This window comes from Numida meleagris, chromosome Z (genome assembly GCF_002078875.1).
Source record: "Numida meleagris isolate 19003 breed g44 Domestic line chromosome Z, NumMel1.0, whole genome shotgun sequence".
NCBI classification, from domain to species: domain Eukaryota; kingdom Metazoa; phylum Chordata; class Aves; order Galliformes; family Numididae; genus Numida; species Numida meleagris.
In genome coordinates this window covers 2,977,586-2,996,313 of record NC_034438.1, presented here as the reverse complement: position 1 = coordinate 2,996,313, position 18,728 = coordinate 2,977,586, and the positions used below count along the sequence as shown (strand labels likewise).

Below are 18,728 nucleotides of genomic sequence, written 5' to 3'. Positions count from 1 at the left end.
TTAGCATGACAGAAGGCCAATATTTTAAAGCAGGATTTTAAAGCTGGCTTTAGCATGAACCCATCTGATGTCGGCATAATGCAATGCCTTTATTCATCTATTGCACGTTTCCACTGACCCTGAGGTGCGCACCCAGACAAGGATAAGCAATGGACACGGTGACCCAGAGCTTGAGGCTGAGATCCACAGCAAGATTTGGGGCAGAAACATGGCTTTTTATGAGCCCTCCATAAAACACAGCCCAGTGATTCCAAACCCGAAAGACCCTTCCCAGATCAGAGTCAGGAGTTTTATTTCAGGTCTCATTCAACATAAGGTCCCAAGAGGGCTGTTCGTCCCATCACAGCCCATGGCTCTTTCTTCATACTTTTGTTTTCTGAGGGTGTGGTGGCCGCATCCTGCTGCCTTGCCTGCTGGGGCAGATGCTCTCTGTGAGAAACCTGCTCCTTTTTTACCAGCATCGAGAGAGGTTAAAAGTCTGTGGGCGGAGACCAGCACAGAGTGCCCATTGTACATGCGTACATACCAGAGCAGTAACTCCCTGGAATGCTGTACCGCTGAGCTTTTACCACCTTGTGTTTGTGTTGCAGTACAGAAGTGTGTGTACATTGCGTCCTTCTCCAAGGAGATTAACAATGTGAAATGGCAGATAAATAGGACGGTCTTTTTTTTTTTTTTTTTTTTTTTGATTGGACTGGTTAGAAGAGGAAGGTAACTCTGGCTCCCATCACCTCCATAGGCAGAAAGGAGAGGCAAGGTGCAAGGTCAGTCAATTAGGTGGAGCAGCTCCTTTCAGCTGGGAGGCTTTAATGTACTAATTGCGTTAGTAATTAGTGAGCACCACACGGTAAACACTTGGGTTCAAAACAGTGTGAGGGCATTAACTAATCCGCCCTACAATAGATTTGAATGAGGTAAGCATTATGCTTGTTTCATTGGTGGTGAAAGGGAGAGACTTGCTGACCATAGGGTGAGTCAGGGTGTGGGAGACTGGGCCTGTTAGCTCTTCAAATTCATCTTCAGTAAGACCAGGGCAACGACAGCTCTGGGAAGTGAACCTCCTCTCTTTTGCAAGAAGATGCACAGCTTAAGCATAAGTGATATTCTATCAAGATACTTCCATCTACTATGAGCGTCACAAAGTATTTCTAAGGCTAGATAGCAGCTCATGCTCTGTGATGTGTTTTGTTTTTTTTTTTTCCTGCTTGTGTTGCTAGCTTGTGTTATATATGGGAAGTTTATTTGAGTTTGTGTCTGCTGGGATATGAGTGGAGGTCATCCAGTGACTTCATGGAGCTGTAAGATACTTTGGACTTTCCATTGCAAACCGTATGTGCCAGGGTCAGACAAGCAACGTATGGCTGTGCTCTGATAGAAACACTCCGAAGTCACTTAAGGAAAGGTGCTTGTTATTGCTTCCTGAATTTTAAGCTTATGCAAGGTATTTATTTAAAAAAAAAAAAAAAGTTAGTGGCACGAGAGCATATGATTTTCTGGGTGAATTATGTAATAAAGCAAAACAGTCCACATCTATAGTGCGGCTATGATTTCGTGATAGGTAGCTAGTTTTTTGTTTTTCGTTTTTTTTAGTTACAATTTATTCCTACTAAGAATGGCCTGGGAAATCCCTGACGGTTCTCAGATCCTGCTTGCAGTTGGTCAAGGGGTGGGGTTTGGCAGCGCAGTAGAGCTCATCTAGTAGGGAGTTGCTGCTGTAAAGCTAGGCCTGCACTGCCAACCCTAACTCCTGACAGTGCCTTCGTCTATGCTTCTCCTTGTTCCAGAAGGGATATTTCTCTGATCTATCAAGGAGCCATTTTGGGGTACTAAAGTAGGCAAAAAGAAGTCTTAATTTCTCTCTGAGATGTTCTTCTGCTAATGGAGGTGAAAACCTAAAATGGCTTTCTGTGGTGGCTACGGGGGGGGGGGGGAAGGGGTGTTATTTGCTGGATTTTAGAGAGAGAGAGGTTACGAAGAGCTTTTCACACCTTTAAGAACAGTTTGTGTGTCTCTCTTTGTCTCTCATCTCTCTCTCTTTTTTTTTTTTCTTTCATAACAAAGTATTTGGTATTTGGCTTAGTCTGCATATACGGGTGATGCATCTTCTGCCTCCGCTGAATACTCACAGCTTCTCCCACCAACTCTGGACAAGATGAGTACTTCCATCTTAAGGGGCTCTGTCTGATGCCTCAAAGAAAGCTCACATTTGAAGGAGTGAGAGCACAGTTGTTGCTTCAGGGTGCTCAAGCCTTTTCTACGGAGCAGTGGTAACCAAGGGCACACTGGCAACTCTGGAAGCTATTGACTTATTGATTTTATCTTTCCTCCATTGCCCTCAACACTTAGATCCCTTACATGCTTTAAAATTGATCCAGGTGTATCCTCCTCCTGTGCAGAGTCTCAAGGAACATCTCAGATTCCAGACACTGTGTGCCTGGCCTGGAGAATATCGAATAATTCATTCAAAGTGCAGTGTCCCGCAGAGCAGCCAGCAGCCAAGTGCATCTCTCTGACCTGCAAAGTGTGGAAACAGGGATTTAGATGTTCTCCTGCCTCTTTCACAGGGAAACACTATATTTTCTGTGCTCTCACCACTGAGTTATTGCTTAACCTGAGGCACATGTTTATACCTCTTTTTCTTTTCTTTTTTCACCCTTTTATTTTTTCTCCTATTTGAAATCCCAGTGATGAGGAGCATCTTGGAGTAAGAGGTTCATGGGTGTGGATAGCTGATTTCTCCCTCACTTCTGTTCCAAGTGCAGAGTTGAATGAGGTTACATTTACACAACACTTTTCATTTGCTTTTTTAATATCCATTTTCATCAGTTCAGAGTTGCATGTGGCTGCAGTTCCTTGGCTTGGCTGCTCGATGGTACCAGATCCAGATCTCAGAAGTGCCGGCCAGCCTTTGTTCCCACTTCATGTCAGGGAAGGCTTTTCAGATATCACAGGGGAAGCCCAACCATGATGTGTTTCAGTCATTTCCACACTTGGGTTCAACATGTCTGTGTGCTAACTTCCTTTTTTCTTCTCCTTTCTTTCAACAGTGGCAGACCTGATCTCTTCTGAGCCACTTGCAGCCTCTGGGCCATTGGGACGTTGACTTTGGTGGACAGATACCACTCATTCCTTGGGATCGTACCTGCCCTTTCTCTCCCCATCCCTTCCCACACTGCCCTTCCCTCTGATAAAACTCCAGTGTGTTGCAGTCCTGCTATGGAGCCCAGGGAGTCTTTGGGCAGCTCCCGGCAAAGGGGAGGCGAGGCGGATTTTCTTCCAGCCTCTGTGTCCTCTGCCAAACCACCATCTGCCTCCAGCTGCACAGGGGAGACAGTGCTGCCGTCGGCTGGCTCGGGGAAAGGGATCCCAGTGAGCGGAGAGCGTATGGAGCCCGAAGAAGAGGATGAGATGGGTTCTGGGAGAGACGTGGATTCCACTTCCAATGCAGACAGTGAGAAGTGGGTGGCAGGAGATGGGCTGGAGGAGCAGGAGTTTTCCATCAAAGAGGCTAACTTCACAGAGGGGAGCTTGAAACTAAAGATCCAGACGACCAAGAGAGCTAAGAAGCCCCCAAAGAACTTGGAGAACTATATTTGCCCACCAGAGATCAAAATCACCATCAAGCAGTCCGGGGAGCAGAAGCTTTCCAGAGCTGGGAAAAATAGCAAAGCGGCTAAAGAAGAGGACAGAGGACACTCCAAAAAGAAGGTAAGTCCTATGCTTTCCTGTATTTCCCCTTGAATCAAAGATAGTCCTGAAAGAAGAGGGAGAGGATGGAGTGAAACTTGTGGCATTTGTGTCCATGGCATAACCTTCAGGCAGCTTGCAAAGCCCTGCTCGATTGAGAAGAATGCAATGCAATGCAGCTCTCATCCTACACTGCTGTGTTCTGATCTTGAGCTATCCTTCAGATAAACCAAGTGGGGAGGGATCATAAGTTCAGCTGCGCCTCTGCTACTTCTGTGCATAATTGAGATTTAAGACTAATCACTACATGAGTAGTAAAAGACGGAGCCCACTTGTAGACTGCTTTGTGTCCAAGCACTAATATGTGGAGCCTTTTGGCTGTTAAAGCTTTTGACAATGTTTTTAAAATACATGCATGTGCACAGAGAACAATTGAGTCCATTAATGTATACCAAGCAAACAGCTCCATTATTCTTGATTACAGCAGTGTGCTAACACCACTATACTTATGCTTCAGAAAATACTATCATTATAAGCCTAATTTTCTTGAAGTATCCTTCTGGAGAGAATTTTTGGTAGTTCAAGCTACAGTAATTTTTTTAAATAATTCATTCAAGGAAGGAAACTGTGTATAAGGAAAAATTATTGCTATATATTAGTTGTTTCCAGGAATATTCTTTTTGTTTTCTAGTTGGCTTAATTTTCAGTAATGTGTCTTACTCTTACCTGAATTAAGTTTCTTTTAAAAACTGCTTTAAGCAGCACTGGGGGAATGACACCTTGTGACTACTCGTGTTATTTTGGATGTAGGAGCATTTTCTGCCCCAGGTGTCAAAGGAACCTTGGTCAGGTTGAGGCTTAATCACAATAGAAATAATTTGCTCTATATCTTTAACAACGTGTGGGCATTGTGATGAGTTCAGGCAGTAATCCAGGTTTAATGAAAGGCTTGTGAATACCTCCAAAACCTGGACAAATTCATCTAAAATACAGGTTACCGCTGGTTTAAAGCTTAGGCGTTGACTTGGTCTTGCTGCTCAATGAGCTTTGATCCCTTGCTGTATGTGTTGCCATCTCTCCCAAACCTCATATGTACAATGGGCTACTTTAAGCCTGGAGCAGGCTACTTACCATTTGCCCTGACAGGAGACAGTCTCCTTCATAGACTAAGTCCGCTGACAGCTCAAAATCATTTTCTGAAGCAGCAGCTTTTCCCATTGACTCTGGGTAGATCCCAGGGAGATTAACGTTACTCACTGAGAGTACTTCTCCTAGAAGCTGAACTTGTCAGAGAAAAATCAAGGGAACTTTTCCTTTGAACACTGGTAAATGGCATACTCCTTGTTCATGGGAAAACAGTACAGAAGAGTTTTGGTCCAATAATACACTGGGAATGGGTTTTCCTAGCTACTGAGAAGGATCAGTGCTTGTGTGAAACTGTACTCAGAGACAGTGTGGGTGTCACAAACAATCCTTCCATGGCCAGGCAGAAAGAGAAGACTTGTTAACCACTGCCTGCCCCATATGGTCTGTGGAGAAAGTGTTTAGAAACTGGACCTTTATTTCCCAGTTAGATGAGTATGGAAGGCAAGTTCATTTTTCCACGTGGCCATTCAAAAATGTTAAATAAATGAAGCAAACTGTAATGAAATCAGCTGGGGGTTTAAGCAGCTTGGTTATATTCAGGGTGACTTTAGTTGCAGAAAGATAAGGAGTTGGAAAGGGGAGGGCTGTGGTCTGAGTGTGGTTGAATTCAGCTTTTGTTGTGAGCTCTGAGCTGGTTTGTGCTGCAAGCTCTCTGGGTAAGGACTGGCCTAATCCAACCATTAAAAAAAAGATAGAGAAAACACAGCAGGTGGATGCTCTGAGCAGATGGGGAGAGGCCCATCGCACCGGCGAATCGATTATCATAACACCCAACGGCTGCCGTGCAGCAGCTGCTGAGCTAGGGTCAAGCGTGCTGCAGGCGACGTGGCGGAGACGAGTCCCCAGCAGGGACCAGGAGGACCACGGGGCTGTGATCTTGAGGGGTTTGATGCCTGGACCTGCACCCTGCATCCCCAGGGCAGTGAACATCCTGCGTGCCCGGAGCCAGATGGGATTTAACATGCAGCTGGCTCTTAGCCTGTGGGTTAGACGATCATATCTTGGCTGTGAGCATCTTGCATTGAGGGGTGATGAAAGGCACTGTATGAGAAGCCAGTTGAAAATCAGTGGGAGAAGGACTCCAGAGCTGGCAGCGTGATTGCTCTAATGGCTGCTACGCATGTCTTGTGGCAGCTACAGGGTTTTCTGTGAAGACAGAGATAGGAGGAAACAGCAAGCTGTGACTTGAATGGTCCATCTGTGGGCTTTCCTGGGAGAGACAAGCACATAGATGGCTTTTGCAGGTACTTGCAGAAACACAGAGAACTGCGGTAGTGGTTACAGTGTGATTGTCACATTCAAATGATTCTGGTGGTTTTGATCTTGCAGTCACACGCGCTCCTCCACAATTAGGTTGCTTTAATCAGCATGAACTCAAGAAAAGCAAATACTGGTGGCAGCAGCAGGGAACAGTGCATCCAAACTCATGGGACAGACATGCAGGTAGCGTCTGTGTACTGTCCTCTGTTAATTTCTGCCAGGAGAATTTGACCCAGCATATACATTTCTCTTGTGCATGCACATGGTGCCATTATCGGAGTTCATCTCCTCACTTGTGGATGCCAGACATTTATATGGATCCCACAAATTGGTGTGTAAGGATAGAGAGCTGAGCATAACCTGCACTGCAAATGCCATGCTCGTGTTTTGGGAGTGGATCGTCCTACACCTCATACGATGAGTTTATTTCCCTCCAAAAGGAGGAACAAGCTCTATCAGGGCTTGAAGAATCACTTAAGTTTGTTGCATAATAATTTCAGCCACATCTCCAGTAGTCCCCAGTGCTTTGAAACACCACTTCAGCATTCTTGCAAGAGTTTCAATACACACAGTGCAGAGGGCAAGTAATGAAAACATGGAAGCAATTTAAGTAACAGCATGTGGGTACACAAAGGACTGGTAATGCCAGCAATGTAAAAAGGGGCTGCGAACAGGGGATATAGTATTTGTTCAGTGGCCACTTAGGGAGGAAGAAGATATGCCTGTTCCTACGCTTTATGCTGTTCTGCTAATTAGGCAACAGGGGCCACAGCCTGATTTCTAAAGCTGTGGTCTGGGGTTCAGTGCTGATTTTGAGGGGGCTCTGAAGAGCTGCACTGCTCATGTGCATTTTTCTCTATCTTTGATTCCAGCTGTTACACTATATTAAAAGATGTAAACATACATTAAATACTTTCCTCATGTTGCTTTTCCATGTGAGCAATTGCCCTGGGGATGTTACGCGATGGTGAATGGGAGGGAAGGGACGCCAGCAGGGGATGGTGTTGGGTGCGGTTGTCCTTGCCCTGAAGCAGGGCGGGAGAGCTCCAGTGTTGGGAGCCTCTGCTCCATTGGCTTGAAGGCTTGGCTGCAACCCAAAAATTTGGGGTTTTTAAGCGGCGGCAGCCTTGCCAAGTTTCACATCAGCTTCCCCCTCTTGAAGATAAGAGCAAAAGTCTCTTCCTACCCCTCTCCCGGGGCTGTTTGGTGGCTGAATTGCAGCTTGGGCTGTCGGTGCAGCTGCTTGTGCAGTGACTGCAGAGTGTGGAGAAGTTATGCAAGCATGTGCTCTGATTTCAACCATTCTCTGCCTGAGGATGGGGTGGGCTGGGCCACAGCCACTTCAGACTCAATGAAATGGAGCCATTCACCAGTCTACGTTGGAGGGGGAGGGAAGAAGAAAGCCAGGAGCCCAAAGGATGTGTCAGTGTGCCCTGCCTGCAGACTGTGAGCCTTGGAGCCACTGCTCTGTGTGCTCTCACCTACAGCAGAGTTGCTCAAGTCCAGAACCCTCAGCATCCCTAGAAGTGCCTTTTCCCTCAGATAAGGGCAAAAGTTGTCAGTTTGGAAAGGCACTAAAAGTGTGGCACCAAATGCAAAGAAGCCATCCATCAGCATTCCCTGCCTGTCACGTAGTGTTTAACAAGCCCCAGATGAGTAGCAGTTCCCTGGTTTTGTTTTACTTCCTTCCCCCCTCCCTTCCCCTCATTTGCTACCTTGTCTAGTTTTGTGTCTGCAAACACTTCATTTCCCACCCCCTTCCTTTCTATAAACATAGCCTGATAAATTTTCTTTCAGCTTCCATCACATGTGTAATGTCTTTAGGGGATGTTAATTTTTCTTTCATTATTAGTGAATTTGTTTTTGGGGAGCTTGGGACGGGCAAAAGAACTTTATTTCTGAATGATAAGTGTCAGCAAGCTGACTAGAAGTAAAACTTCCTTGTGTGCAGTCAGATGAAGCTCTGTCCTTGGATTTTTTTTTTTATTTTTTATTTTTTATTTTTTTTTTTGCATTGTTTCCCCTCCTGCATGCCTGTGAGCATATGCCATTTTTCCCCAGGAAGCAGTGCTACCCATTTTTGCTTGAAATTCCATTCATCGTCTTCGTTTCCTCCTCTTAGCCCCACGCAGGCAGCTTTCTCTTCCAGTTCCTCCCTCCTTGAGGATGCTCATTCATGTGTTTTTCCCCTTGGACCCCTCTTTTTCCACAAGATCATCAACACTTGCACTCCCCCTTTCCATCCATTTCTTTGTACCGTTGACTGCACATTGCACTTTCCCTCCAGGTTCTTGTGTGCATCTGCATTTCTTGCCGGATTACCACTGTGCTGTACTCCTCTCCCTGGTGACTTATGTGCATGATCATCCAACTGCTGAAAGTGCATACTTATTCCCCTTTGCTAAGGGTATCCTCATGTGAATTGTCCTCTGAGTCATCTCTTCCTATTGTGATCCAAACATGGCTTGGGGTATTGGTATAAGCGCTTGCAGTGTTATTAGCTTATACCACTACCCCAAGCCGTGGGGTATTGGTATACAAGCCAAGGTTTAGCAAGGAGAATGCTCTTGTGCATCTGCTTGAAGTGGCAAACTCTGACTTTAATAGCTTTTTTTCCTTCGTTTTCTGAAGGATGGAGCCCCTGTATCACCTTCAGTCCAGGGTTGTTTCTTTGCTGGCTTGGTCCCTTCTCTTACAGAATCCTTGAGGCTGCCCTAAATAAATCTAGCGGCAGGTTCCTGAGGTGCACACTGGCAGTGGGGCACAAGAAGTAGCGATACGGATCCTAGTCTGTACCTTAGTCATGGACTACCCCAACACAGTGAGGAAATCTACTTGTGGTAAGGAAAAACTGGCTTCTGAGCAGGTGAGAGGCTACTTCAGAGCTGCTCAAACAGGCACGAGGCTCCTGGCATTTTTACAGTCTTTCTATACAAGCATTGGGGTGCAAAGTTACACAAACTCAGCTCTTTGAACCCAGCTCTCTTTTTGGCTAGCTTATCTTTCCACTACATGAAAATGAAACAGCTGCGATTTGCTGCCCTCCTACAACAATCACACCAGGCACTCGCCTCCCCTACCCCCCCTCCAAAAAAAAAAAAAAAAAAAGAAAAAGAAAAAAGAGCAGGAATGAATGTTTTCATGAAAATTTCAGAATTCAGGACGCTTTTCTCACTGTGAGCTGAAAACTACCTGAGTTCAGTTCAGTTCTTGAAGATATTTGAGATGCCTGGGCTAAGATCAGAGTTCTCTTGGGCCTCCATGTAGTAAGCTGGGGAATGCTGAGCCCACATGAACATGATTCAACTCTCACTATGAAGCATGGGGAGGGCTGGACCCCAGCTATTACTCTTCCTTCTTCAGAGTCTGCTGAAGAAGTGTCTGCCTTGTATCATGTTGTGTGTGTTTTGTGATAGGAATACAGCAGTTTCTCTTCCAACTTGATGTTTCACCCGAGCTAGCTGATATCCATCCCTTGCCTGTCTTCTCAAAAAATTGTAATTTTTTTTTTTTTTTTGCATGTAGTCAAGTATTTCTTAAAGAAGAGAGCATCAGACAGCAAAGGGATGGGCTGGGGAAATCTGAGCAGACTTTTACTGCCTGACACAGAGTGCCAAATGAGGAAGAGTTGCTGTATTTGATTAGCTGCCACATGACCAGGGCTTGTGGAGGCTGTCTGTGTCAAGGACCGGTTTTGTTTTGCAGCAGTCCCTCCCACGGCCAAGTTTCGCTGGCCCTCTGTGACATTTCCTTGTTCCCTCATGCTGTGCCTTTCTCTTCAAACCGTGCCAAAAATGTCCCCTGGGCTGGTTTGGGGATGGAGGAGATGGTTCACGGCTTTAGTTGGGAAGGAATAGGATTCCATGCTCCCCACTGTAGGACTAGATGGTGCTGTTCCAAGCAGCCTCATAAAACCTTGGCCAAGTTAGTGCACGTTGTTTGTGTTTTGAAAGCACCGTGGCCTCCAGGCTTAAAGAGATGTGCTGGAGACATGACATACTGGCACATCCATCCAGAGCTGCTGGTTGTGTCTTCACGTGGATGCAAGCGTGCACAGGAGTGCCAGCCTTCATATATTCATATCCATTCTTCTTGTGTAGTGCTCTCCCTCCTTCCAAGCATGCCTGACCACAAATACTTTCTGTTTTACCTCCAGCTTTTTCATCTTCAATCTCTTTTTCACACACATGCACGCATAGTCATTCCCCCTTAGGTTAGGTCTAATCCTTCACATGTTCATTCCCAGCTGGTCTCCTTGTTGCTCATGTTTCCCCACATGAACAGTGAAACTGCATGATAGGCTTATCTTGAGCTCATTTTAATAGAAAGAGAGGCTTCACCTTATGCACTCTCTTGTCTTTTATTTTTTTTTTCTTCCTTCTAAGAGCTCTGAAAGTTGTGAAAGTTGGTTTCTAACCACTTTCTTTTTCTGTGGCTTCTATGGTGTCTAATGAGGAATGAACATGCTGGTCATACCCCCTAAGGGAGCCCTTCAGATGTCTTTTGCTTCTGGCCAGCTAATGATCTGAACAAAACATTTTGGAATATTGTATCTTGAATATTTCTCTTCTGAAAAATTTGATTAAAAGTGGCCAAAATACTTCAAAAACATTGAGGAGAGGGTCATATATTTGGGAAAGGAACTTGTGTGTGCATTTGCATACACAAAAAGACAGTGTGATCACATTGGCCTTGTTTCCTTAGGAAGCCAGTCTAAAAATATCGAGAGTAAACATACATTGTTTTTTAGTGCTGAGACTTTTCCAGCTCTTGAAACTTAGAGAGATTCTGTTTGATATATGACCCCTGAGGACAAGTCCAGTTTGCTGTGGTTTCATGAGAACATTGTTTTCCATTTCTTGCCATGACCTCTAATGTGAATTAAACCAGTGACACTCAGTTTCTTCATTTCAGGACGCAAAGTATTATCTCTATTTCTAGACTACTTTTTTGGCTCTGATCTTCAGGCAGATGCTATCAGGAGACATGTGTGCATCAGTAGCACAGCACTGCTTCTGAGTAGGGTAGTGTCTTTTGTTACGTAAAACTAAAACCATTTTCCTCCCCTGGAGCTCTGGGCTAGGGACAGAAGAATGACCAGTGTACCTTGCTAGAGAAATTAGATTGTGTTTTTAAGATGTGGCCTGGACTGTGGCATTGTGGAAGATGGAGCTTGCTGAAGATGAGGAAGTGGCCATTCAAGATGGACAGTCAACTGCATTTGCATTTGCAGAGCTACGCATGTCTCTACCAGATTCATTTCAGGGTGATGCATCATGTTCCTACTGCAAATCAAAATCTGCTGTTATGGACTCTGTATGAAGGCAACAGAAGAGCCTGTCCTTCTGCAAGAAGCTCAAGATCCCGTCAAAATTAAAGGAGGAGAAACGAAACCATCTTTCTCTTAATACAGTGTGTGAAATACAGTAATGAGATTAATTAGTCTGTCACAGGAGAGGCTAATATTTGGGCATCCTTCATCACGCAGTGGTTGCTTAACCATACCACGACTGAGTCTCCAAGATGGTGGCCTGATCTTAGTGTTGTCTTCTAGTCCTCTTCCTCTCACTGACGCTAATGAATTTGTATCAAAACTACTAACTCTCTGCATCTTTGCTGGTATTTTAATAATAAAATTTATTTCAAAGAAGAATTTGCAGAAATGAGAGGCTGAGGTTTTGGGGCCTGTGTGCAATCAGACAATTTAGATGTTCCTAATGTTTGCTTCTGGTCTCTCAACACTAAGATGTGGTAAGAGTCAAACAAGGAATATTTACTGGAGGACTTCCTATCTTCTCATCAGTTTCTCATGGCTCTCTGTCTCACCTGGGTGGCAAAGTTTGTAGAGAGAGATGGTATCTTTTATTGACATCGGTGTTACAGCAACTCCAGCACTATAAACCTGGGTGGTTCATTGAGGAATTTCAGTGCTTCGCAGCCTCGCAGCTTTGTGTGATCCGCTCTTGATCCACACACTGAATGATGAGAATCAGCCCCGAGGGGGTTTGTGGGTAATTTTCCCTTGCCTAATGCTCTTGGGAGGAATGTGGTGGCACCAGCAGCCACCCAGAGGCCATGTTCTCCTCCTTGATGACTGCTCGGCTCTGCCTGATGAGAGAGCCGAGCACTGAATGCTTAGATGTGTCACCAATTATCCTGCTCTTGCTTCACTACAGGGCAATGGCATTTATTCCCAGCCTGCTTCTTTTCGGCAAAAGCATTTCTGTAGCAAGCTTGGCAATCACTTCCCAGGAGGGGCAGGAAATGGTTTCCTTGCACCTTTGATGCAGAGTCAACGCTAATTCCCAAATTATTCTTTTTTCATTAGACTCAGCTGCACCTTAGTGTATGCTAAAATATTGTCCTGGCCTGGGTAGTTTCATTTAAACTTCACGTGTTGTATTTCCAGGTGGATAATTTATTGAAATCTCACTCTGAAGTCAAAGAATAATAGACACGAGGCAGATAATTTCACACTGGGCAAGAGCAGATCTAACAGGAGTTTGGTTAGCCCTTGTTTCTTCCTCCAAGCAAAGATTTTTTAGCTGTAGGAACAGCCCCCAAATCACTATCCTGCACGGTGTGTATTAACTGGGAGTGTGAAGGTACCTGTTTGGTTGCGTCTTCCAAGGGATCTAATGCTTCAGAATCAACATATTTTACTGCTGATAGCCCATGTATGTGAAGGTTAGGTGGGATAATTAACATCTTGTCTGTTTGCTGATGTTCTATTCACCAGTGCACAACTGACTTCTCCCAAAGAGAGCTTCTCATTTTCACAGATTCAAGAAATCACAGGGTTTGGAAGGGACCTCTGGAGATCATCTAGTGGATCCCCCCTTCTAGAGCAGGTTCCCTACAGCAGGTCACACAGGAAAGTGTTCAAGTGGGTTTTGAATATCTCCAGAGAAGGAGACCCCACAGCCTCTCTGGGAAACCTGTGTTGGTGCTCTGTTGCACTCACAATAAAGAAATTTTTCCTTGTGCTCAGGTGGAACTTCCTGTGTTCCAGCTGGTGCCCATTGCCCTATCTCCTATTGCTGGGCTCCACTGAAAAAAGCATGACCCCATCCAGCTGACTCCCATCCGCTGGACATTGATAGCATTGATAAGATCCACTCTCAGCCTTTTCTTCAGGCTGAACAGTCCCAGATCTCTCAACCTTTCCATGGCATGCTTCTCTTCAATAATTTATGGTATCATATGGATCCAATGTTTTCTCTCTCTTGTCTTAATTCCATTGCATTACTTGTAATTATAATCCTGATTTGAAGGAGAGATGGCAGGGAAAGCTTGTTTCCTTCTGTGACTACAAGAATTGCAATTGCAGGAGGAAGTGTGTGATGGGAGGGATCGATCTGTCCTTAGGTCACTGACTCTGGGTGTGGGCAGGAGTTGCCATTAGTCACTCAGGGCCTGCAATTGCCAGCTTGCTTCATGGGAATTTGTGAGGTGTGGGGCAGCTCTGCAGGAGGGCAGCAAATCCTTTGCTGCTCCCCATGTTATGGTTGGCAGACGTGGTGTGTAACAAAGGCATGTTTCATCTTTGGAGGCAATGTCAGACTTAGGTGCTTGTGATGAGGAACCCTTGATCTGCTTGGGCCACTATTGAAAATAATGGGAATGTGGCTGTTGATGTCATTTAAAGGGCAGATGAGGCTTCAAAGAAAAGGGAAGGCAGCTTCTGATGGACAGCCAAGCCCTTAACCTGAAGCATTTGATTGTGAGAGAGTGACTGACAGTGACTTGACTTTGGCTTTCTGCATCTGTAGGAGTTCCTATTATTGATGTGTACACATGACTTTATGAAGGTTTCGGGTTGTGATTCTCTATGCAACAAAACAAGGAAGTAAGACAGATGCTAATTACTGTTTAAATAAGCTTGTTACTATTACATTGTGAATTTGTCTGCTGAACTTCATTTCCACCTGCTAAGACATTGGCTTGTGGGATTGCTATAAAGTGATGAAAAGGTGGGGTGGAAGTCTAAAAACACCCTGTTGTTTTTCTGTCTATCTGGCCTGACTTCAGCTAATAAAACTCTGCATGAGCCTGTGGGGTATGGCAGCTGTGTGCTGGAGATACAAGTCGACTCAGTCCATCTTGGCCACATGATTTAATAGGCCTCTGTGTAATCCCTAGGTCAGAGGCCATCCACTATGCCCATCTTTGTCACATCTCGGTGATGTGTATCCTGGCAGGTTTTTCTTTTTGTTCCCTCCCCGGCATGGAAAGAACCATCTGCCGGTTTGGCTTTCAGAAGAATTTCAAAAAAATACCAATTTCCCTTTGTTCCAAGAGGAGGGGGGTGATGGGACAGAAGGGGGAAGGAGAGCCTGACCTAAAACCAAGCCAGTGTTTGCAGGGGTTTTAGAATAGCTTGTATTGTGTTTCCTACTCCCCAAGGAAGGGTTGTCCTCTTTCTTCTTTTCTCTTTGATTGGATTCCCTGCCACTCTGCAAGCGAGTCAGAAGCTGCAGCTGCTGCTGTCAGCTGGGAAGGGAGACCCTTGTTTAAAACCCATATGTTAATCCCTGGTTAGAAAATGTAGAAATGCTTTATGCTCCCCTTTGCTTCTGCTCTCCTGCAGCTTTGCTGCCTGCCCCTGACCCTTGCCACTTCATTTGGGTAATGTCTGCATTTTAAGCATAGTCTCAATAAAACAGAGGTACCTGAGACTAAGTAGCTGCTAACAGCCCAAATGCACAACCTACCATTCAAGCTGTGTTGCAGAGCTAAGAAGTGTTATAGGGACAGCCTGAGAGTTTAACTGGGGGTAAAAAAAATAAAAATAATAAGTAGCAGGTGTAAAAGTGACTCTTAAGTATGACCTTAAAATACAGGTAGCAGCTGACTGACCAGCCTCAGTAAGAAGCACAGGTAGCATAAGGATTCCGTAAACAAACTCGAAGATTAGTCAAAGCAACCAAAACACATCTAGGTTTTGAGCCTTGAGGAAAGGGTCGGAAAGGATGTCAAATGTGTTGTGAGGTCTGAGGAAAAATTACAGTCTTCTCGTGGCTGCTGACACAGATGGATAGAAATGTTTGTTCAATGGGGCTGTGTTTTGTTCCTGAGGAAAAGCCCGCAGCCCAGTGGGAGAGGAATTTAAACAGTAAGGTAAGGAGAAAGTAGGATTTGGGCTCTGCCAGATGGAGATGGCCATGCAGGCAGCACCAGGGAGGGTCTGATGGTTAAATAAGACAAGCTCAGAAGCTTATCATCAGGTGAAATACACTACTGTTCTGCCATTGAAAGGGATGAAAAAAAAAAAAAGAGAGAGAGAAAAAATAAGCAGTGCTACTTTCCTAGTGGTACAAAAGTGAATCGCCACAGATAGGGAAAAAGAAATTGGATGGTGGACAATATGAGGTTGAAGGCAGTGCCCTACAATTGTCATGTCTGAGCATTACAGAAGAGTGCCCCATATGTGTCTTCTCCTTCTTGCAAGCAGAAGATGAGGCAGACAGAGGTGCCTTGCCCAGGGCCATGGCAGAAGGCCATCTACCTTCTGCAGTTCCAATTTAATGTGCCAACTCCTGCAGCTTGGTGCATCCATCAGGCTCCCACTGCTGCTCGGCTGTCTCCATCGACGGACTGTGAGGAACAACTGGGTGCCCCGAGGGTCCTCCCTCCAAAACAGGGTGTCACTGTGGGGTCACATCTTAGGGACACAGGGAGGGCTGACAGGTGGCTGAAAGCTTGCGCCATGTCAGCCTCTTTCTGGCAGGTGGTGTGACCTCTGCTCCTAATTTTGGGCAGTGTGAAGGAACCAGCATCCTCTATCCCCCCACCTTTCCCAGCCCCTTCCCCGTCATGGCCCCACGTTAATAAACTAAAGTGTAATTGGGAACCTACCCTCCATCCTGTCTGGTGTGAGGCCATTTGTGTGCCAGAGGAGGAGGGGCAGATCCGGCACTGGGGGGTGTTGGTAGAGGGGGGTAGAGGGAGGGAAAACACTTCTGTTTGTTCAAGTAATTTAGACCTCAGATGGTTTTTATTTTAAAAAAGTATGTATACGTATGCATAGAGAGGAAGATGATCAGCACTTGTAAAGGTGTGTTTCTGGTACATAAAAATATCTCAACAGCAGAGGGAACAAAACGCAACAAAGAAGTGTGAATTTAAGCACTTTCAATTTCTCAGGTTTGCTGAGAGAGATGTGAATGGCTTTTAAACAAAACAGCATGACAATACAGTCAATTTCTGCTCTTTGCATTGAGATCCTTGCATCTTGGAGCTGTATGTAGTTGGTGTCTCCACAGAGAACTAAACTCAAAGCACTGAGTGCAGGCTGAAACGATTCCTTGAATGCTGTTGCTGTGTATTTACTTTGAGTTTGCTTTGTGTAGCCAGGCTGAGGTGAAGAAGCAAAGGAAAACTGCTGTTTTTTGAATTTCACTTTCTGCTTGGTATTTACTAGCACAATGCCTTTGGAGTAGAGACTTCAAATTTTAATATGCATTAACATAACAACTTCAGTGTTGAGAACATAGCTTTCCTATACCATCCTATTCCCCCATCAGTCTCATTTGACATCTCTCTATTTTTATTTTTCTTATGGGAACAGAAAATCAAAGAAAAAAGTAACAAACACTTTTCAGTTCTTTTAACTCTGGCAAGACTCCCCTCTAAACCTCGACCAGTCTAAACTAAGTTGCAAGTGTCTGCTTTGTGATGGCTGGGTTTTCCTGTTGAAATGCTTGTGTTTCAGCTGTGTGAAAGTTGCATAAAAATGCACATGGGATAAGCAGAATTTATTTATTTATTTAAAGATAAAGAATAGGGTAATGGTGTGAAAGAATGAATTAGTTATGGCAAATCTTATTAGTGTCCATTGTAAGCAGAGAAGCAGAGACATATGGGAGCACTTGCAAAATTATTCCTTGTTTATTCAGCTTCGTAACCAAAGCAAATTTTTTTTGCGTAGTGTCATTTATTTGGCAACTTGGAGGGGTGTGGAAGGTGTGTGTATATGTAGCAAAAAGTAGGGGGTGGGGGGAACACAGCATTGGTATTCCATTAAAACTTATGCTTGGTGCTTTGTTTGTCAGGTTTTGGCAAGGCTTTTTGCTTTGAAAGCCATTCAGAGAGGATCGGAGCAGATGGCAGGGAGATCCTGTTTGTGTTATTTTTGGACATTCCCATTGAAAGTCTCAGATTGTTGTCCTTTTTCCTTCCCTCCCCCCGCTTGTGTATGTTTTTCTTTCTTCCTTCCTTTCCCTCTTCCTTCTTGATTTTTTTCTTTTTTAAAGCATATATTATTAATAATACAGCATCCTCTAAAAGCTGTGTACGTTTCTGACAAACTAAATGGTGGACTTCTTGTTACTGTCTCCGTGCATTTAGGAAAAGTTGAAAGGGGAACTGCCTCCTCCTGATGCCACATTAGGAGAGCAAGTTGGGTAGAGATGGGGAAAGAGATTACTGTTTCGGTGGGTTCACCTTGATAATGTACATTTCCTGATAGATTGGCAGCTGCATCAAGCCTAACCAAGAAGTTTATACTGAGAGTCTTTGATAAAAACAAATTTAGTGACTTGCATGACATAGGCTTGTGGCCTCCATGATCTTAAAACCCATTCGGTGGAGAGGTCTGGTTGCAGACAGACTTGAAAACTGAACTATGCCCTGTTTCTCTGTGGTCTTCTCATGTCACTGCTGAGATTCATTGGTCTTAGGCAGCGTTGAAGGCTTTTGTTCTCATCTGCCCAGATTCGTTGAGAAGAGGAACTTCACTACCTTACATTCCTTGTATAAGTAGTTTTCCCAAGCAGTAATTTAGCTTAATATAAGTCCGCTGGATATGTCTGCAGAGCTTTTCATGTGGAAGCCTTCACCAAAGCCCTTCACAACCTTTGTGCAGGCAATCCAGCAAAACTGAGCCTGGTCCAATCAGTTAAAACACTTGGCTAGCCCAGATCTATCAGTGAGGAGGTGCATATATAAAGAAGATGGGAGGTCTTGGCTGGAGTCAGTATCCAAAAGTTCAGGTGATTCACCCAAATCTCATCCAATTGATTAAATCTCTTAAGCTAAGCTGGAAATCTCGAGGAAACAAGCTTTCTCATGTTCATTCTGTCAGTGGTTGTTTCCAACTAGAAGAAGATTATTTAAATCCTCAAATCTTTGCATCAGCTGATATTAGAGATGTTTTTGCACAGGAAGAGGCTCTATAAGGATTTTAAGTTTTGGCCCAGGAAGCACAGAAATGTAAGCAAATGAACTTTTCAGGCTTAGTTGAACTACCCTGACGCCGTACAACAGTTTGGTTCAAATTTTGAGTTTGAGGTGATGATTCATGTTGGTTTTAGGTTGCTTGAACCTGTATACCCACATCCTCAATCTTTCTTTTTTAACCAGTGCACTGAGGGAACCCACTTCGGAAACTCTCATTTCATTTTTAATTGAGTGAAAGCTCCGAGGTCTTCCAGTTGTGTTGCATCCTGCTTGCCTCAGGAGAGGTTTGTGTAGATACTGCTACCAAAGATCATAGTGGATGGCACTATGTGTGTGCCAATAGGTGTGTGGAGTGATGTCACTTAAAATGCACTTCACTGGCTAGAGCCACAGGGGAGGGAAAAAACAAAACAAAAAAAACCCCACCAAAGTAACCTCAAACTCACTTCGATTTT

The 18,728-nt window shown here is 44.6% G+C and overlaps 1 protein-coding gene across 7 annotated transcripts in view; it reads left to right on the top strand.

Moving 5' to 3' along the window:
• The window catches only part of SETBP1 (SET binding protein 1), a 250,603-nt gene continuing 232,542 nt past the window's right edge, over positions 668-18,728 (top strand). For 2 of the 7 annotated variants that reach the window (XM_021379659.1, XM_021379668.1), the window contains exons 1-2: positions 1,748-1,884; positions 3,048-3,708. In XM_021379659.1, coding sequence (XP_021235334.1) covers positions 3,217-3,708 — 492 coding nt within the window. In that variant the 5' untranslated portion in view covers positions 1,748-1,884; positions 3,048-3,216. The other 5 variants (XM_021379661.1, XM_021379663.1, XM_021379660.1 and 2 more) reach the window with 5 other exon arrangements.